At 40.9% G+C, this 21,791-nt stretch overlaps 2 protein-coding genes and 1 pseudogene across 3 annotated transcripts in view; all 3 read left to right on the top strand.

The window, feature by feature from the left end:
• The first annotated feature begins 529 nt into the window (after nucleotides 1–529).
• LOC144002530 (cytotoxic granule associated RNA binding protein TIA1-like) lies at nucleotides 530–7,639 on the top strand. The gene is made up of 11 exons (XM_077497838.1): nucleotides 530–772; nucleotides 1,698–1,794; nucleotides 2,252–2,350; nucleotides 2,978–3,032; nucleotides 3,483–3,570; nucleotides 3,783–3,858; nucleotides 3,932–4,037; nucleotides 4,106–4,204; nucleotides 4,866–4,950; nucleotides 5,248–5,532; nucleotides 6,615–7,639. Exons 1-11 carry the CDS (start codon nucleotides 747–749, stop codon nucleotides 6,754–6,756), a joined length of 1,158 nt encoding a protein of 385 aa, XP_077353964.1. The 5' UTR covers nucleotides 530–746; the 3' UTR covers nucleotides 6,757–7,639.
• Nucleotides 7,640–8,243: 604 nt separating this feature from the next.
• c15h2orf42 (chromosome 15 C2orf42 homolog) lies at nucleotides 8,244–12,935 on the top strand. Its single transcript, XM_077498192.1, has 5 exons — nucleotides 8,244–8,328; nucleotides 9,226–9,603; nucleotides 12,298–12,420; nucleotides 12,499–12,597; nucleotides 12,831–12,935. Exons 1-4 carry the CDS (start codon nucleotides 8,245–8,247, stop codon nucleotides 12,529–12,531), a joined length of 618 nt encoding a protein of 205 aa, XP_077354318.1. The 5' UTR covers nucleotide 8,244; the 3' UTR covers nucleotides 12,532–12,597; nucleotides 12,831–12,935.
• A 280-nt stretch (nucleotides 12,936–13,215) lies between these two features.
• Nucleotides 13,216–21,791, top strand: part of LOC144002819 (uncharacterized) — a 36,944-nt pseudogene continuing 28,368 nt past the window's right edge. Inside the window, exons 1-2 of the transcript XR_013278817.1 lie at nucleotides 13,216–13,364; nucleotides 13,508–13,687. The product of XR_013278817.1 is annotated as an uncharacterized LOC144002819 (transcript). The remainder of the gene's footprint in view (nucleotides 13,365–13,507; nucleotides 13,688–21,791) is intronic.

The raw sequence follows: 21,791 nt of genomic DNA on the forward strand, positions 1-21,791 counted from the left end.
CAGTTTCCATTGCTTTTAATGTGACAAATGATTTGATTTTGAGATAAAAGTGTTTTGAGTTACAAGAGGGGTCACGAATTAAACACAAATCAAGGCACCACTGTATGACAATTACAAGGAAACTGAATAACCTTTTATTAGTCAAAATATGTTTTTCTCAGTATTAAAATTGTATGTATGTATGTATCGATAGCGCACGTTTTGGCATTGACGTGAAAGTAAACGTAATCTAAATTGGTTAACAAATAGGCAACTTATTACAATGTCTGTGCATTCCCTTTGACGGGAAATTTGCCCCTACCAATATGGCCGCCATGCAGCACGGGGGTCGCATCGGACACCAATAGCGTACTTAATATCTGTGAGCTGGAGCCACAAAAATAAACTTATTGATACATTTTATTTTTTACTCCCCTGAATATGATAAAAAAAAGTGGAAATGTAGTTTAACAACAAATTTACAAGTATTTCGTAAAATGTATATAGTTTGTCCAAGTGTTGCGCATGCGCCTTGCTCGTCAGCCAAAGGCCCAGTGTTCCGCCATCTTTGTCGGCTACCCCATTGTTCGCTCTGGAGCTGTTTCCCCCTCCGCGCCCCCCCCAGTCTCGGCGGCATTATCGTCTTCGTACTGCGCCACAAAAACACAAGCGGACACGGTGTCACCGGCAGCTGCCCGCGACGGTCGTGGACTTGCCCTCCGCCCCGCGTTTGTGACTCGGTCTTGGCCAGCTAAGTTTGAAACAGGATGGACGATGACCAGCCAAAAACCCTGTGAGTGTGCTTCCGTTGTACTGTTAGCTTAGCTCACTGTGTTGCTCACGTAACATGGAGCTAATGTTACCAATCAGCCGGGGGACTCAAAACGCATATTGACTCATATTAAAATGACACGATAAGCGTATTTAATGTCGTTTTTATTTTTTTTCTTCTTGATAAGCTAGAAAATGTGCGTTTTTTGCTGCGGGGGTATGGGCAACATTATGTGCTAACAAGCTAATTTCAATAAGCGACCAATTAAAATTGAGCATTCGGGGCCTTGATATTTCGTTGATGTCTAAATCTCTTTATTGATTGCTCATTCTTTAATATATGCGCGGTTAGATTAATATACATAATAGGCAGATAAGCGTTATTCACGAGAATAGCCGGTTGTCTAAACTGTATTTCCTGCTTTCAAATTAGCTCGGTGATATTTTAAAAGCTAGCAACTGTTAAGTTCAAGTCCAATAAAAACACATAGAGTACATTAAAGTCTCGCCATTAACGTTGTTTAGGGACCCAAAGTACTGTATATCTAAACATTTCATTATCAATAAAAAGTCGCCTTATATTAAAAATCTGGATATTTTGCCGTGGCAGGAACTCGCCACCTAGCGCTATTTTGCCGTAAATCGTACACATTCTGCGCCCAATGAATGTGGACCAACTCATGGCATAATGGTTCTGAAAGTGAGGCGTCACAACAAAACAAACAAAAAAAACCTCACTCCATTTATGCACTACTGTATACTATACCGTTTATACACTTACATTGCCTCACAGGTCGTCAGAATTTAGAGAACTCTAACACCAATTATATAACATACAGCGTTTCCAGAATATTTTTTGTTCACACTTTCTGCATGGCCCACTTGTTGTGGCCTGCCATCATTATGTTTCCATCTAACGTCTCTCTCTCTTGTTTGCTTGTGCGCAGGTATGTGGGGAACCTGTCGCGGGATGTGACGGAAGCACTTATCCTGGAGTTATTTGGCCAAATCGGACCATGCAAGAGTTGTAAAATGATCGTAGATGTGAGTTACTTGTGTAGCCTATTTTGTTTGCAAAATCCAGTACTGGAGATAAAATGTCGACTACTTTCAGTGCGGTGAAACTGTTTGTTTATCTGGGCGGGGGGCGTATTTCCTCAAATAATGACTAATTGACACCATACTCCAACTTATCACAAGGATGTGTTGTCCACTTCAATAAACACGGCAGTTGAGTAAATACAGGCCTCTGACAACTATATGAGGAAATACAATACGTTAGAAGTTAGTAATTCCCAAATGAGAAATCATCCAGTTTCATCTAATTGGTCAGATTTTTTATGTTATGTTTATTTTTACTGTAAATGTTTCTTGTTCATCTAGCTATACTAATTGTAAATTCACCTGTTGTCCACTTTGTTGAATGTGAACATGTCTCGTCATACCACGTCTCAAAACATGTACGTGTTTTTTGTTTTTTTTGTTTTTGTCTTTCATCCAGACGGCGGGTCACGATCCGTACTGCTTTGTGGAATTCTATGAGCATAGACATGCTATGGCCACCATTGCAGCCATGAATGGTCGGAAAATTCTGGGTAAGGTAAGCAATCTTATCTCCTTTGGCGGGGGCCTCTTGGACCGGGCAGGGTGGGCCAATCTGGACGCGTAACCCCCCCCCCCCCCCCTTTAAACCTTATAAAAGCCTCAAGTGTATTTACTGGTTACTGGTGTGTGTGTGTGTTTTATTTATTTGCTGTACTACCTTCTTTCAACTAGACGCCACACTTGTAGCAAGACAAACATTCAGTTGAAAATATTCTATTCCTCAACAGGTATTGAAGGAGCGTTTGAGGAGTATAACAAGTTCGTAAAATTCACTTGTTTGTAAGTCCCTTGTTATTTGGACCTTACTTCCTTCAGTTTTTGCTCCAAATTTTTTTTTTGACTGACATTTTTCCTGATTTATGAGGGTGTGACATCTTGATATCCCATTATTCAAATCTGACTGTGTGTTTACTATATGAAAAGGTATGTACGATTATCTAAATCAGTAGTGGTGTGTAATGTTGCAGAAAAGAAGCCACCACATTTAAAAACAACAACCTCAAAATCAGCAAATAGAAGTAAAAGTGGTGTGTGACAAGTGTTCTAATCAGATCATGAGGACCCTCCACCTCCTTGAAAGCGTCTCACACGTGCTCCCTCGCCATGTTGTGTCTCTTCACAGGAAGTCAAGGTCAACTGGGCCACCACGCCGACCAGCCAAAAGAAGGACACGAGCAGTATGTGCCAATAAACGCCATGCATATGATATCAACGTTGTGTTCAGGGATGGTCATAAAAAAATAAATGGAAAAAACTTTCTTAAAGACAAACATTTTCACTTGTGAAGGCAGCACTTCATATGCTAGCTACACTTTGTACAGTGCAGTTCTGGTTATTCTGGTTATTTTTGCATTATTATGATAGTGTTTTAGACAATGTGGTCAGACTGAGGCTTGAAAACAGAAGATCTTCACCTAGTAGCATAGGGCTTGTTATGTATATTAGCCCCGTCATTGAATCAAAATTCAGAACGGCGAGCTCACAGACTTTCAGAAATCAGCTAAAAAAAAAGATTAATAGGTCGGTTCACACGCCAATTTTTTATTTTTTATTTTGCAATGTACTTTCCTACTTGTTTGATGTGTATGTGCTTAGTAAATATGCAAATGCTGAAATTGTGTTTTTAGGTCACTTCCACGTTTTTGTCGGAGATCTTAGTCCTGAGATCACCACGGAAGACATCAAGGCGGCTTTCGGTCCCTTTGGGAAAATATCGTAAGTCAATAGCGTTGTGCATTTTTACCTTTTTTAGTGCTTTGCCATCTTTGTCCCTCCAGCGTAATGCTAACAGTGAAATGCTGCTAGTGATAAACCTTTAAAAAAACAATAGCAGACTTTCACTCTACTGTAACTGTCAACATTTGCATGTTTGTGATCATATTCGTAATTGATTACGTCTTCTGCACATGTGTGGAATGTGTATGCAGTGATTGTCGGGTGGTGAAGGACATGGCTACAGGAAAGTCCAAAGGCTACGGTTTTGTGTCTTTCTTCAACAAATGGGTGAGCGCGCCGTCTCGCCCCAGTGCTTCAAGCCGTGGAGCCGCCGGCTTGACGGAGTTGTTGCTGCATTCAGGATGCGGAGAACGCCATCCAGCAGATGGGTGGCCAGTGGCTGGGAGGAAGGCAGATCAGGACCAACTGGGCCACACGGAAGCCCACACCCAAAACCGCAAATGAAAGTAAGTTTCGTAAGAACTACAGAATGCAATTTCTGTCGAACTTGTAATGTGAATGTTGTGTCTGGCAGCGAGCACCACGAAGCAGCTGTCCTTCGACGAGGTGGTAAACCAGTCCAGTCCCACTAACTGCACCGTTTACTGCGGAGGAGTCACGGCAGGTCTCACTGGTGAGGATCTTTTAGGGGAAATTGACTTCTCATGTGTGTGGAGGGAGAAATGACCTTTGCAAAGTCATCAAGCCATCACAGTTGAGTCGAGCTGAAAGAAAAAAAAAAAAGCCTCAAGTCTAAAGGGGGTTGGGCAAAGTATGGCATTTAAGTTTGCTATTTTCCCCCCACAAAGCTGGCGATGATGTATTTATTTATCTCTTTAAATAATGGGTTAATTTATACATTGTAATTGTTTTTAAAAAATTAGCTAAATTAAAAAAAAATCATTTCATTTATTTTATTAAACCCTCTAATCATAATTATAAATAATACCATTGAATAAATATATATTTAAATGCAAGAAAATTCTTTTTTTTATATATATATATATATATATATATATTAGCACATTTTAAACAAGTAATAAAATGACAATTATTTGTAAAGAACTATATTACTGATACTTTTTATTATCTCATGTCAAACTGCTGGCCCAACTGTCCATATGAAAACACAAAGTTTGCTCACCGTTGGTCAAAAATATGTGGTGTATTCAGACAAAAACATATCACATATACGATAATGAGACAGCTGGGAACAGGTTTAAATTGTGGGGATTTGGGGGGGAAACATCATCTCTTCTTTTGATATCAACACTCAAATTCATTTCTCTTTGCAGAGCAAATCATGAGACAGACCTTCTCGCCTTTTGGACAAATCATGGAAATTCGCGTTTTCCCGGATAAGGGCTACTCGTTCGTGAGGTCAGTCTTGAAGCCGTAAAGTGTTTCCTAAGGCTTGGGGGCGAATAAGCAATTTTATGGTATTGCTTTTACAATCAACATAGCTGTGATCAGAGGGACTACTTTCCAAAAGCACAGTCAGGGTCATTTGGTTGCTGCTATTCTTAGTAATTTTTCAGATTTTACCCATGTATATTGTCACACCAATTTCTTCTAGCTTTTTATTCATGCAAGTAGGCTATACAAGCTAATTGAGTTGGTGATCATCATGTTCAAACGGCTTAGGGTTTGTTGACTAATGTGAGCTGCTGAACGCAGGTTCAACTCGCACGAGGCGGCCGCCCACGCCATCGTCTCCGTCAACGGCACGTCGGTGGAGGGCTTCGTGGTCAAGTGCTACTGGGGCAAGGAGACCACGGACATGGTCAGCCCCATCCAGCAGGTCCAGTTGCCTCAGAGCACGGTGAGCTTTGCGGCGCAGCCCTACAACCAGTGGGGGCAGTGGTACGGCAACACGCAGCAGATCGGCCAGTATGTGCCCAACGGCTGGCAGGTGCCCAGCTACAGCGTCTACGGGCAGAGCTGGGATCAGCAGTGCTACAAGTGAGTGCTTGGGTGCCACCTTTATTCCCGCTGTTCAAACCATGTCGGTTAGCCTGACAGCATAATTGGCTGTCTTTTTTTTTTTTTTTTTTTTTTCTTTTCTAATTCTTTGTTTATAACTTCACACTTTTACAGATGGTGCAAGTCTTTTTTTTTTTTTTTTTTTTTTTTTTTTTTTTTTTTTTTCTGGGAAGTTAAGTTTAGGAAGAAAAAAAAGATGACTGACAATCTAGACAAAGAATAAATATGATTTTGTCTCTTTTGTTTTTTACATTGAAATTCGTAAGTTAAAAATGACTCGGGCAGTTATGCTGTCAGGCTAATAATGGCATGCGTTTTTTTTTTTTTTTTAAATATTTTATTCGGAATGTGCTTGTGTACCATTTGTCTGCATACCAAAATTTAAAAATTTCAAGTCTAAAATGTAAATGGAAGACATTTATGTAATAAACCACTATTTTATGATAAATTTATAGATTTGCATTTATCCACTTAGAGTATACATTAGACAATGTTTTAATATTTTTTAAAATGTTTGTAATTTTCTATTTTCACATTTTATTTTATTGACTTCAGAATATTCAGCAAGTATATTTCAATGAATTGAGCTCTCAAAATTCTGATTTTGTTGAAAAATTAAACTAACGGCTAATATATATTACATAGTCAACGTATCATAAAATGTAAAGTAAAAATATAACAATTTATAAGGAAAGTATATGGAAAAATATTAAAACATTAAGCTAATATAAAATGTATCATAAATATAAAATATATATTTTGTTTTAATATATAAATGTTGTGTAATACAAGATTGAAAAAATATGAATTAAATTACCTATAAAATTAAGTAGAATACATAATTATAAAATGTTATTGAATGTTAAAACGCCTCAATTAGACAAAATTTGTAAATTTGCCATAAATAAATGAAAATCAAAATCTAATATTTCACAGTTGGATCAATGAATGTATACTTTGGCTAAATATTGTCATTGAGAAGGCCTTAAAACGGTTTCCTTATTTTTATGCATTAGGCTGTGTAAGAAACATGACTTCCTCTATTTTTGCTTGTGTTTCAGTCCTCTTCCTTCCGGCGCCGGGTGGACGGGCATGAGCGCCGTCAGCAACGGCGGCATGGTGGAACCCGGCCAGGGCGTCAACGGCGCCATACTCGCCAACCAGGCCGGCATGGCTGGCACGGCCGGCTTCCACACTCACTGATCTCGCCTGCTGGACGCCATTCCTTACTCGCTGGTTAGGGACACCGGCTCGGCATTGTTTTCTGTTTGTTTTTCCCCATCCCCTCCCCGCCCCTCTTTTTTTCTTTAATTGACCTGGTTTGGTCGAGAGAAAAAAAGCGCACCTTGTGTCCTTTACGCCATCACCGGCCAACATGTACACAGCTACCATTTAGATTAGTGAAAGGCGACGCTGGTTAAGTTCTGTTCCCGTTACCAGGTTTTGTTTGCAGAGCCAAAGAGATCTTCACCCACCCCCCCCGTCTTGATCCGTGTTGTTGCTCCCCCCCCCGTTAGTCCTGACCAGTTCTCAGGGTGCGGAAGTCGTTCTGTGAAATGTAGGAAATCACTGAGGAAGATGCAAAGAATATGACTGAGCAGCCTGAACGATTTTGTGTGCATGAACTGACACTGACACACAGGTCGCGTTCTTATCGCCCCGCTCCTACACCCCCCCGCCATCTGGAAGAAGGACTACACATTTTTAATTCACTCGTTTTTTTTTTCTTTCTTGGCTTGTATAAAGAGCTTTTTGCCTTTTTATTTCGGGGGACTTGACTGCAGTGACACCACAGTTATGTTTAGAAAGCAACGAGCGGCTGTCGACTTTATTTTGTATCTTTTAAATTGGATTTACAACAATGTCTCGCAGGGAATACAACTGCCACGCTCGTCTTTACTTACCAGGCAGGCAAATATTGCACAACTACTTTAAAAGGAGAAAAAAAAAAACACTCAATTTGAAGTGTTTTTTTTTGTTTTGTTTTGCATTCCACCTTCTTTTGTAATATCATTTTGGAAGTCTTACTGTAAATAACTGAGCGCTCTGTTCAATTGTATCTGTATAAAGACATGTTCATTCAGGAGACTTGTATGTGAGAATATGTGAGCGTTTTGCAAGTGAGAGAGTTAATATGGGAGCATGAATGAGCGGGTATGGTGAGTGTGTATGTGTTAATGTAATTGTTAGTGTGAATAGAATGTCTTAATATGAAAGTCACTGGAACGTGAGTGAATGGGAAAGTAGTGAATTTGGGTGACTTGACTAAATGTGAGTGAATATGTGACGTGTCTAAACAAGAGAGTGACAGTTTCTGAGAGTGAATATGCTCAGCGAGTGTATGTCAAAGCGGGTGATAGATCTTGTGTGTGTGTGTGTGTGTGTGTGTGAGAATTTTGTTTTACAATGTCATGCTGAAAATGCACCACATGTATTTTAGGGGCCCTGAACACGACATCCCGAAACTTCCCCAAATTTTGTATTAAGATGACTCCCCACCATCGTAGTCAATTTGTTCTAAGTCCAAGCGCAAGAATCAACAGGTAGGTTATACATATTCGCAATGTTTAATAGCCGTAAGCCGAAACATAAGATATTTACTACAAGTCCCATGGTGCATCCTTCCGCGACTTGCCGCCCATTGTTTTCCACGTGACTCCCTGACCAATCAGGAGTATCGTTACAGGCGCAATGCGGTTGTTAGATGTAAGGAGCAATGGCGACGGTCGAGAATTTCTGGAGGCAGAAATGAAGCCTGTCAATGAAGTTTTCCAGGTACTTGACGCGACGTTTAGTCATTTTGTCACGTGAAATGCTCCGCACCTTGTATTTACTGTAAATATAACGGGCCAAAAACCCGTAAAGTTTGTTTTCTTCAACGTAGCTAGTCACTAGGGAATGGCTCAAGACTAGTGGTTTGAACGTTTGCCACTCAATTTGGTTCGGGGTTCGAAGCTCATTTGCAGCTCACCCGCACAGCATCCACTGCTTTAAGACTCAGTGTAGTCTATTTAGCCAAATTTCCCTAATGTCAATTTTATGTATATGCTAAATGTGAGTTTAATGACAACACATTTTTGTAATTTACTAATTGACATACGTTGGGCCGGTTATTGCTGAATAAGCTGTTGAATACAGTCCTTAATGTAACAAGTTTATGATTGCGGGCATTCTGTGTACTTGGTGTTGGTGGTTTATGATCCTCTCTGTTTTAAGTGCTTAACGCCATCTTGTGTCATCGATACGCAATTACACAACAGTTTTAGGCCGGGGGTTGCCATGGATTTTTGCGGTTTCTGGCAGAAGCCAATGAAGAGTTTATCAGTGTGCAGGGAACCCCCTGCTATAGATAGAGGCTTGAGAATATCAGCAATTAAAAAAAAAAAAAAATCATATATTTATATAGCCCCTAATTACAGAAGAGTCTCAGAGAGCTTAGGCCCATACAGATGGAGGTCCTCCAAGATGCCACCAGGTGGTGCCAAAGCACTGTTGGTTCTGAGCACAAAAACAGAATTTTTCTTTTTTTTTAAACTGAAAAATAGAGGAGTTAAAAAAAATGTATCCGACTGCCAAACTGCGATTATAAGGGTTTTCACTATTAGTGATTAGGGAGTAGGACATGAGTGAATGATTCCAAGCAGCCTTAATGTGTTTATTCTGTACCCCCAGTATCCAATCGTCACGTGCTTGACCAATCAAAAAATGGAAAGCGTGTCCTCACCCATCGCCCCACCACTGTCCGCCACCCCGCTTGCCGCCAAACAGAGGGACGTCCGCACCAAGGCGGCGGCGGCGGCGTCCACCGTGACCCCGGCCTTCCTCTCCAACCTGGGGAGGGCCACCCTTCGCGGCATCCGCAAGTGTCCCCGCTGCGGCGTCTACAACGGCACCCGGGGGCTCAGCTGCAAGAACAAGCTGTGCGGGATATCGCTCCGGAACGCCACCTTGGGGGCCCGGAAAGGCGGCGTGGAGGTGGTCCGAGTGATTATCGACAGCGAGGAACGAGATGGGAAGGAGCGGGATGACGACGGAGGGGGCGGCGTTCAGGTGGGTGGGAAATATTTCTACCTTCTTTCATAACAGTGCTTCCTATTATGAATATTGAATCATTTTGTTGTTTCCTCTATTGTATTAGATGCTATTTCAGTCATTTTTAGGGATAGACTGATTATCGGCGCCAATATTTAGCATGTTGACAAATATCGGCATTGGGTTTTACGAATCCGAAGGCCGATAAAGCTCACTGAGGGATGAATGCTTGCAAATGTGGCAAATTTAGGGTTTTTATCAGGATTTGTGAGATGTTCACAGTTTTTACTTGTCACAAAGAATTTTCAAACATATTCAGACCATTTTTCACTGTCTGTAAAGATATTTGGAAACCTTTTTCAAACCCTCTGACGAAAACCCCAATTAGCTACATTCACATGCATTTGTCGCTCATTGAAATAAAGGGAACTTTTCATTTCTGGATTTATTTAAAATTCCACTCTATAAAAAATGATGCTGAATTTGAGAACTCCCTACATTTTTTTAAAATAAAAAAAATTAAGAAATTATGTTGATTTTTTTTTTTGAAAATGTTATTTCCATTGGTTGGCAACCAGTCCAGGGTGTCCCCCGCCTACTGCCCAGAGCCAGCTGAGATAGGCACCAGCACCCCCCGCGACCCTTGTGAGGAATAAGCGGTCAAGAAAATGGATGGATGGATGGAAATGTTATTTCCTTTGGGGAATTATTTTCTTACTTAATTTTTAATTTAACTTAACACATGCTGATGACCCTGGAATCTCAACAAAGTTGTGATTCTTTGTTTAAAATTCAAAAAGTTTTAATTATGATGCTAATAATTTTTTTTTTATTGCAAATGAATATTGGCGTTTTTTTTTATTCTACCACCGCAATTTTTTTCCTTTTATGGCAAGTGAATATCGGCTTGTGTTTTTTTTTTTTTTTTTTTTTATAATCTATTTATTTATTTGTTTTTTTTGTTAAATTCTGACACTAATTTTTTTTCTTTTACTCCAAATGAATATCGGCTTGAAATATCGGTTATCGGTCTCCTTGACTACTAATAATCAGTCTCGGCATCGGCCTTGAAAAAAACCCTCTGTAGTCATTTTCCATATAACACAGGTGTTTTCCGTGTGCCACCGAGGACGAGGATCCGCCCAGCTGGGCTTCGTGGAACTATCCCCCACCGACGCCGCCATCTCCACGGGCGAGCGGGACCACCTACTATCTCAGATCAACGTGGGCCGCTGTTTCATGCCGGCCTGCGGGCAGGGTTCGATGCCCGACAGGTCCGAGTCCGGCTCACCCGACGCCCTCTGCGTCCACATCAAGACCGCCGTCGAGTGCCGGCGCTCTGCCGCCCCTCTCAGCGTCAAGAGCTCCGCCCTGGAGGCGCTGACTGCCTCCGTGCGGGCCAAAGAGGAGCTGTGGAGCCTGGCCACCGAGTCCCCGGGGCCGCTGGTGCAGCGGGTGTCCGGGGACACGCTGGTGGTCAAGTGCCGTCCGGATTCTGCGCACCCGCTGAGTCTTCTGCACCTGACCGTCAGCGGCGGCAGGGGACCGTCTGAGGTGGCGAAAGGCGGCAAGAAGGCGCGGGAGGCGGCCGCGAGACGGCAGCAGGCGGCGTTTCGCTGCGCGTGCCGCCCGCGGAGAACCGATGCGACGTGCGCCGCCGACGACTCGGACCCTTCGCACCGCTGCCTGCACTTCTACGCCTGCGTCTGTGCCTTCTCCAGCGATGAAAAACTGGCGTCAGAATTTTCCACCTTCATCAACTCCGCCACAACTGGTATGAATTGTCAACTGAACAGGCCAAAAGGATTAGAAATTTCTGGTAAATTTCCACGTGAAGTTAAAGGGGAAGTCACGTTTCCAGTTTGGTACACTTCCAAAATTCCCTAGCTTAAAGCACAAACATAAACATTTCTTGACAATAATATGTTCTATGCAGCCCCACTGGACTAAATACAATATTTTGTTTAATATTACATTATTGGAATATGAGTTTTGCAGCAAAATCCAGCAGTTTTTATCAATATGAGAAGGCGACCATTTTGCCACTTGCTGTTGCGTGAAGATGACATCACAGTTGCTCAGGGCACAGGCAACAACCAATCACAGATCACCTGTTTTCTGAAACTGAGCTGTGATTGGTTGTTACCTGAGACCTGGGCAACTGTGATGTCATCTTCAGTCGACAGCGAGTGGCAAAATGGCCGCCCCCTGAGGATTAAAACGGCTAAATTTTGCTGCATAACTCATATTTCACAAATGTAATCCATCCATCCATTTTCTCAACCGTGTACTCCTCACAAGGGTCATGGGGGTGCTGGAGCCTATCCCAGCTGGCTTCGGGCAGTAGGCGGGGTACACTGTGAACTGGTTGCCAGCCAATCGCAGCACAAATGTAATATTAATCAGAATGTCACGTTGACACGATTGAGGTCACACATAACATATTGTCAAAAAAATGCTTAAAGTTGGCTTCCATTTTAAGCTAGGGAATTTTGGAACTATTCCAAATCCGGAACTTTTCGTGGTAATTGCAAGCCCCGCCTTTTAAAGCCGCACACACTCAAAGTCACAGATACTACAGTTAAATGGGATGATGGCGACCCCAAGTGGACAAAAAAATACCTGCTACTCACATAATATAAAATGCAATAATAATGCAACATCATAATTTTTCTGATTAATTCAGTTCATCAATCTGCGTCTTTCATTCAGGCGTTCTGCCCACCGCAACCGGCAGAGTCCTCGTTCCCTGCGAGAGGCCTCCTCCCCATCCCACGGAAGCAATCCGATATCTTCACAAAGCCAAGAAACCGCGACCGGATGATGCTCTTTCGGGTACTAGTCTCAACAATTTATAGTTCCTAACTTCTTTTTCCGTGCCTTGTTTCTGCTACTTTAACTGTCGTGTCTCAGGTGGCGGTCAGGCGGCAGACGAGGCCTCCATGAGTTTCTGCCAGTGGTTGGCCGGCGTCACCGAGAGGATCCAGCAGACGATGCACTACCAGTTTGACGGTAAGAAATGAGCAAGCACATGTAAGTGTTCTAGAGAACAGCCTACATGTGGACCAGGGCTTTGCGCTGGTGTGTGACCACTTGAGAGTGCCTCGTTGTTGGCTGTGAGTGTGCGCATGCCACAGTGAAAAAGAGAAGATATGTATTTTTTACATTCAAGTGTGAGTGTCTAACATCAGGGATTTCAAAAATGTCCTATTGGATTTTTTTATTTATTTTTTCCTTCCCTACAGGGAAACCCGAAGCTCTGGTGTACTACATTCCGCAGCATTTCTTCAACGCCCTGCAGCAGCGCCTGTCGCTGGGCTCCAAGAAGCGGCTGCCCAATTTCACCACAGGTGGGACCGCACGCTCAGCGTTTTTAACCAGGCGGCTAATCGCGAACCCAGCTTAGCCCAAACTCGTTGCGTCTGGATGTCCGCTTCAGTGCTGGTGAGGAATGACGGCGTCCCTCAGGGCTCCTTCTCCAAGTACACCTGGCACATCACCAACCTCGCGCAGGTCAAACGCATCTTTGACACCCCTGAGGTAACACCCCCAACCCAAATGCCCACCCACGTGGACTACCATCCTCACATCTGACGTCCGCACTCCCGTCTTGTCTGTGCGCCAGTTGCACTTGGAGCTTACTCAGAGTTTTGTCCGGAACATGGATGGTTCGTACTCCCGCTTTCACTGCCCTCAACCTCCGCCTGAACCCGAGCCGCCGGACGGGATCAGGGCGCTGCCCATTCGGCCCATGGAGCTCCGGACCTTCCTCAAAGTTGGTGAGTCGCTCATATTTTAACTCATTCACTGCCGCCAGCCCAGTCAAAAATTATTTTTGACGTCAATAGCCGTCAATGGCAGTGAATGTGTTAATTAGCATAAACAATTAGCATCCTTAGCTTCTCATCTCCGACATGACTAGGGCCCGGCTCGGATGACCCCGAGGACCCCGGCCCCTTTGTCATTGAGTGGACCCCCGAAGTGCTCCCGCGCTGCCACATGGGCAAGCTGAGGATCCTTTACCAGTTCGGACACCAGCAGAGCGGACAGCAACCGGAATGCCGGGAGAAAGACGGTTACGGAATGACAGGACGTGTCAAAAGTGAGCCTCCATCATCAAATTAAAAAAAACATTCTATATATATGAATTAATAACACTTTAGGCGCAAACTAACTAATATTTTATCAATTAATCTGTCAATTATTTTGTTGGTTAATGTCGGAATAGGATTTTTAATAACATGTTTTAATTACCACCCCTTGATTCATTTAAATATGTGTGTTTTTGTTTGAACGTGTGGGGGCTAAAAAAAAAAGGGCTAAAATGATGAAACAAAAGAAATGTTTTAATTTGTCTCTCGATATTGCGAGTTGGTTTGGAAGGCATCACCCACGATGTACGGGGGTGCACTGAATGCAGTAATATAGAAAATAATAAGTAAATACAAACATCAGTCTACCCAAGCAAAGTCCTCACAACTTGTGCAACTTAGGATAGTTTCAAACCTCGCCAGCAGGTGGCGCCACTACCCTGCACGTTCAATAGCCTTGACTGGCTGCATGCACTTTGTGTTGACTGATCAATGAGATTGTATGAAATGTAAAGAGTGAATTAGCATGCTCGGTGATATGTTAGCTTGTAGCACGATTAGCTTGTTTCTCATTTTTTTGTTGACATTTTTTGCCAATGGATTGTCAAAAAGGGGTGTCAGACTTCATTGCTGGCCACATACCAGCTCCAAATTCCTCTCCATCTGATGAGATTTACTTTTATATTGACAACTTTTTATTAGCATTAGCATCGTTTTGTTGAAAATATTTGTCCACAGCAACACTTGTATGAACAGTGTCGTCATCATCATCACAGTCTGAGCATTTAGCATTATTATCACGGGTTTGAAAACATGGGCCACATGGGTGTTACGGGTGTCAATCCATCATGGTCATCTTATTTTTAGCATTAGCACCATTAGCATATGTTTTTTTTTTATTTTTTTTATTTTTATTTTTTTTTTATTTTTTTTTTTTAAATCAACTTTATTGCAAGCTACATCAGTGCTCCTGGTACAAAAAAAACAAAATGACCATGACGGAGAGCATCATGGTCATTTTGTTTTTAGCATTAGCATCATTAGCATGCATTAGAGTTTTGTTTTTACATATTTGTGGCAATAATGGGTCACATCATAGTTACGGGTAATCCTCCATTGTGGCCGTCTTGTTAGTGTTGCCATCACTTTCATTTTTTTGTTGAAGACATTTTTGGCAATGGCTTGTCTCATATGGCAAGGAAAGTCATTTTTATTATTAGCATTGCCCTCATTAGCATGCATGTTAACACATTTCGGGATTAGCATATCATTAGCTTGTGTTTGATGATTGTTCCAGACATTTTCAGCAATGGCTTATTTTGTATGACAGTCATCGGCGCCCTCAATCATTTCTCATACTATTATTAGCATTAGCATCATTAGCATGTTTGTAGTTTTTTGTTCGCAAAGTTGGGGCGGCAGCTTTTCTTGTTCGACAACTGTGTCCTTTTCTCGTCAGAACAATTTTTCTCGCCAATAGGAAGCATGGCAACTGTTTGGCTTCTGCCTGGAAGGTGTTGGCTTCTATGAATTTGTATTTAATAATTGTAATTATCACACCATTGTCTCCTTTGACGTTTTAATGGAGTCATCTTGATGAAATAATCTCTTACATGAAAAAAGTTTAGTGCTATAATGGTCATAAGTTGTGAAATCTATCTCTACTTGGCTAACCACTGTTTTACATTTGACTTTTAGTGGCTAGCTTATTTTTGTACGCATGTATAATAATTAAAAAATATTAACAATGTGTTGTGTAAACAGTCAAAAAAGGTTTTATATGATAGCCACCATTTGGCCCGTGATAAAGACTAAACCATCCATCTTATCCCATTTCCCGCTCCTCCATCATGTCGTGCCTGCTGATTGGTTAGCATGAGCATCAATCATTCTCCTCCTCCTCCGCCGCCACATATTGCTTCATCCATCACAAATGGCGGACAATCGATGGCGGCCTCCGGATCCGCTCATCCCGCTTCGTCTTACGCACAAAATAAATCCATCATAATACATGAGAAAAAAAAAATTGACTCAATTAATGAATTAATTCAAATGTGTAGTATCTTTTAGGTTAAATAAAAGTGTACCTAAATAAATGTTAAAAAGCTAAGGATTAAATGCAAAAGTTTTAAACTTCTAACTTGACTCGGGCAATGATGTCTCATATCAGTTAGAGAGTCCACATATAATATACAATACATACATACACGTCATACATACAATATAGTACCACTTAACGTACTCGAACTACACTTTTCGAATCACTGACCACCTGTAACGTAAACCTGTAGATCCGTAATTAGATTTTGTTTTTTTTTAAGGTAGTTTTACTTGTATGATTTTGCATACACATTTTAATGTATTTATCTATATTCTTTATTTATTATTATTTAAAAAAAATATTTGCAATGTATATTTATTGACATTAGATATATATATATTTATTTATTTTTTACAATCGACCCCCGCATACTCGCAGTTTGGCATCCACTATATTATATATTATTATAATATATTATTATAATATAATATATTTAATATATTTAATTAGAATATATATATTAAATGTAATATGATATATTATTATTATTGTTATTATTATTATTATTATTATTATTATATATACACGTATATATGCAGATGTTTTTCCCACCTAAGTTTTAAAAAGTATTTTTGAAGATTTTGTAATATTTTGTTTTTGTCCACATTTAATAATTGTAACTAAATTTTTAATTTATTTTTAAAAATATATTTTTTAATTTTTTCCATTGAGTCCCTTGACCCCTTATACATTCCATCTATTATATGTTGATTTAAATATTTTTGTACAGTAATTTAGTATTTATTTTTGTAATTTAATTATATGTATTTGTAATGTATATTTAAAACATTATATTTTTCAGATAATTTTTAAAATGTATTTAAGTTATTCTATTTTCTGATTACACCAATATATTTTAAAAGGAGCACAGGACAAGTTTCCATGTAGGTATTTTCATTGCTTCCTATAAAACATAAACTACACGGCGGGTTGTGTAACTTTGTCGCAAACAGACTGTTGACCGTAACTGGAAAATTCCGCTAATAATTCTTTGATCTCACGTACTTCCCCCCTCCAATTCGGCCACCATTGTTCATAAACAGCCGGCAACGTTTATGACAGGTGTCTTTGACGTATTTTGCGTTTGCGTAAAGTCTGCTTTACGAGAAAGCCCCCCCCCCCCCGACCGGGTGGCATTTACGAGGACAGCTGGCGGCCATGTTTAATCGCCTACTGTCTGTTTGACATCAAAGTCTGTCATTAAACGCCGTCCTCTTCTCCTTTTTTTTTTTTTTTTTTTTAAATAGTAAAAACACAACAGTCCGCAGTAAAGAAAAAAAAAAAAAAGTGTTTTTGCAGGTTGTGTGTGTTTGCGCTAGCGCTGCCGTCCTGCTTTATGGCACGCTGTAAAAGTGTATATATATATTTTTTTTTGGACGCTCTGTTAAAGAGGGAGATTACGCTTGTAACGTTTGTGTTATTGCCATCTTTTTTTTTTTTTTTTTTTGCCCTTCCCATGTTAGTTAAAAAAAAAAAAAAAAAAAAAAAAAAACAGCAATGGAGCATCCTTGAATTCTGCCTAGCAACAGTACAGTAATACCCCACCACCAATAATGAAAATCCCCTTCAAAAGGGATTTATTTTCGTTATTTTATTATTATTATTATTATTATTATTAATTCAATCTCTGGTGTAATAACCTTATTTATTGATTGATTGAATTATTATTTTTTATTTTATTTTATTTTATTATATGTTCTTATTGCTGCTGGACATGTAAATTTCCCAGAGGGAGCCATCCCAAAGGGATCAATAAAGTCAAGTCTAAGTCTAGATGCTGACAGAGTTTGTTAGCTTAGTGGAATACCGCGCTGTAACCAGTTTGGACTTTTGAGAACATCCCGTTCCAAGCTGTGGTGGCGGCAAAGGCACGGTTCCTAAAATAAGATTGCGGCGTTGGGCGGAGAGATCAAATATTCCTGTTTGGATTTTCCGCTGGAAAAGTAACGCTTCCAGGCAGCCAAGGTCGCCACCGCTGATGTTCTTTATTTTTTCTCTCTCTGTGGTGCCATGGCTTCTGTCAAAGCTTTCAAAGCTTACACCTTCCTCCCAGCGGCGGGTGAGTTGACGAGTGTTAGTTCCTCTAGGCACCACGCTGACCTCCATGTTTCAACTCAGAGAACTCTTTGGATCACTTAGATTTGTCATCATTTGTAATCCTGTCGTAAACCCTGAATTGACATATTCGGTGCGAATCGTATTGTAATTGGAGTTAATTGTATTGCATCGGAATTGGTGGGGATTAACACAATTGAAATGAACTGCATCCTAAATGGACATCATCGTAATCGGAGTGAATTTCTGTCGTAACTGAACTGAATTGCACCATGATTGGAGGGAATTATAAGAAAAGTGAACCATATTATAATTGGACTAAATCCGAATTGAAATGAATCGTAACCTTCGGCTTAAATCGCATTGCAATATTATTTAAGTCAATTGTATCGCATCATTTGTTTGAATCATCGTAATTTAAGTCCATATCGTAATTGGAGCGAATCGTATCATAATTGGAGTGAATTATGGTCACTGAAGAGAATCATATCATAGTTGGACTAAATGATATCGTAATGGAGTTAATTGTATTCTGACTGGACTAGGAGTGTGACGATATATCGATATCGCGATACCCTCACCCTTATGAAATATTTTTTTATTTTTATAATTAATATATTATTTATGTATTGTTTGTGTTTTATTATTTCTTTTATGTTTATTAGGTATTTATATTATTATTTTATGATTAGTTTTAGTGTAGATTATCTGGGATTACCTGACCAATATATCGATAATCGGGGTATCGTCATATCGTTATCGTAAGCCTTGTGCCGCATATCGCATTGTATCGTGAAGTACCCACAGGTTCCCACCACTAGACTGGACTGAAACATATCGTAGTTGGACTCGTATTGTAATTGGACTAAATCATATTATCAGTGAATTGTATTGTACCTGGATTAAATCGCATCGGAATGGAGTGAATCGTTAGCGTCTCTTAACTGCGAAACGGCGCGTGTGTGTTAAAAAAAAAAAAAAAATCCTTTCCACTTCCTTTGTTCAAGCAAAGCGGCCATGACACCGACAAAGCCGTCATCGCCGTTTCCACGACAACAACGTCGCCGCCATAGCTGTTTTCTCCGGTCCACTTCCTGTCACGCACGCCATACAGGAAGTGAGGTCACGACCACTTCCTGTCCATTGATGGGAGCTTTTGTACCGACTCTTTCATGTGTGATTTCTGGCGCTTTCTGCTCGGGTGGCCTTCAGGGTGTAAGTCCACCGGGATACAAGGACACAAGAATTCTATGACAAAAGTAGGGAAAAAAAAAACAGTAGACAAATGAGCGAGGCTGGACTGTACTTGCATTTTCACGTCACGCTCTGTATGAAGTCAAATCAGTGCCCGGCGTCGTTGACGGACAATCTGCAATGTTTTGTTCTCTCTCCCTCTCCCGTCCGGCCTCCTCTCTCGTCTGTTTTTCATCTACGGCGTTGATTTACGGCGCCGATCTCTTCGCTTCCTGTCGCGATAGATTTATGGGCCCTTGAGTGCCGCGTGACCGATTGGCTCCGAGGCGTCAGAGCCACATGTGCTCGGCGAGTGAAAGATGGCCGCCGCCGTCGCTTTTTCTTTTTTTTTTTTATCTTTGATGTTCTGTGCCGTAATTCTCTGCGGCAGAGAAAATGCTGTGTGAGGTGCTGTATCAGTCAAAAATATGTTTGTGAGGTTTTTTTGGTGTATATGAGAGTTTTTTAATTAATTTTTTTCAAAGTACAGTATGTGACAGGTTGTTTTGTGTAGATTTTGTGAATTTTGTGTGAATGTGTGAAAAAACATCCCCCCCACACAAACTCTGAAAACACACTAGGAGTCCGCCATTTTAGTTTGAAGTGGCCATTTTGGCTCAGGAGGATTCCCCAGAATTTAAAAAAGAATTCCCCAGATGCAGTTTCATGTAGCGACATGAAATTTGGTAAACGTGTCTATCGTGAGGAGAGCCACAAAATAGTTTCAAGAAGCCATTCCGAAATAGACAATCTGCAATAGGCTGATGCTAACAATTTCCCTTCCAAAGCTAACTTATCCTCAAATTTTAGTCCGACGGCTACCAACTTGGAACCGTCGCTACGCGACAAAAATCTGATGCTAAATTTAGAAACATTCGATTGTCATTGCTTGTGGGCAGAGCATGACTGCGAAGTTTGACGAGCAAAAGGACTTTTCGTTGGCTCGCCTCCCTGCTGGGAAGTCGACGCGACGCGACAGCTGGCGCGTCGCGCACAAGCGAGCTTAATTAAGACATAATTGCGATAATGTCACAACGATGGGCCGGTCATTGTTTTGCGAGAATCTTACAAACACAAAAGACGAGTCAAGAATGCCGTTGGGGCGTGTAATTGACGGGTGGCGGGAAGTAAGAGATTTTTTTTTATTTTTTTTTCCACAGACAGCTGTAAACTAATTGCGGCGTGTTGATGGCGACGAGGCGACGCCCCGCCTCTCATCTCGCCGCCTCGCCTGTCAATCAAAATACACGGCGGGTATAATTTGGTTTTGCTGAGGTAAAGAGGTCAGATGGAGAAAGAGATACTTACTTCGATGAGGTTTTTATACACGGCATTGCATTTCACTCCCCCGCCCCTCCATTTTGTTTTATTACAGCCGTATTCCAAAAATCTTCACACAGCACCCCAAAATGTCACCATGAAAAATGTTGTACCGAATCGCTATTCTGTGTTAAAGGGACTGCAAGTTGTCTAGCTTTGGAAATAGTACCAAAATAAATTCTCACGTCGCTTGTGTGAAAGTTTCGAGTCATTACTGTAATATCCGTGTTCAAGGAAAAGGTGGATAAAAGGGCGTTGGCGCCATCTTGGCATAAGGAAGCGGAAAATCAGGTTGGAGACAGGCTGGCGAGGTCACGTGTTTCATGTCACGCACGCCGTTGGTTCACATTCTAGAACCCCGTAAAACAATACCAGAGAGGTACATGCCTGCAGAGTTCATGCATGGATGTTCGAAGAAGCACCTGAGAGGACTGAACTCACTTTTTTTTTTTCTGCAAGCGCTTAAAAAGTGCTGTAGTCAAGTTCAACTCCAAAGCACAAAATGTTAAGTTCCAACATAAACTTTATTATACACCTCCATAAGCATGCGGGTAACAGCGCGAGTTAGCATGCTAATATACCGCCACTGAACGTTTTTATACACCCCCATGAGCATGCTAATAACTGTGCTAGTTAACATGCTAATACACCACTACTTATTATGATACACCTTCATGAACATGCTAACAGCGCTAGTTAGCAGCATGCTAATATAGCATAACGCCACCAAACATTCTGATACATCCTCAATTACATGCTAGTAATAGAGATAGTTAGCATGCTAATATACGGCCATCAAACATTATATCACCATGAACATGCTAGTAGCAATGCTAGTTAATTAACATGCTAATATGTCACCACCAAACAGTTTTATACACCCACATGAGCATGCTAATAACAGTGCTAGTTAACATACTAATACACCACTACTTATTATGATACACCTTCATGAACATGCTAACAACAGCACTAGTTAGCATGCTAATATAGCGACACCAAACATTCTGATACATCCTCAAATTACATCCAAGTAATAGAGATAGTTAGCATGCTAATATACGGCCATCAAACAATATATTATAGCCTCATAAACATGCTAGTAGCAATGCTAGTTAATTAACATGCTAATATGTCAGCACCAAACGTTTTTATACACCTCCATGAGCATGCTAATAACACTGCTAGTTAACATGCTAATACACCAGTACTTATCATGACACCTTTGTGAACATGCTAACAGTGCCAGTTAGCATGCTAATAAACGGCCACCAACAGCACTACTTAACATGTTAACACTGTAGATTGCCACCAAATATAATACACACCATGAACAAGCTAATAATGGTGCTAGTTAACATGCTAATACTGTATAACCCCACCAAACATTATAAACTGTAATTTTA

The sequence above is a fragment of the Festucalex cinctus genome, chromosome 15, assembly GCF_051991245.1.
Source record: "Festucalex cinctus isolate MCC-2025b chromosome 15, RoL_Fcin_1.0, whole genome shotgun sequence".
In the NCBI taxonomy this organism is placed as follows: Eukaryota; Metazoa; Chordata; class Actinopteri; order Syngnathiformes; family Syngnathidae; genus Festucalex; species Festucalex cinctus.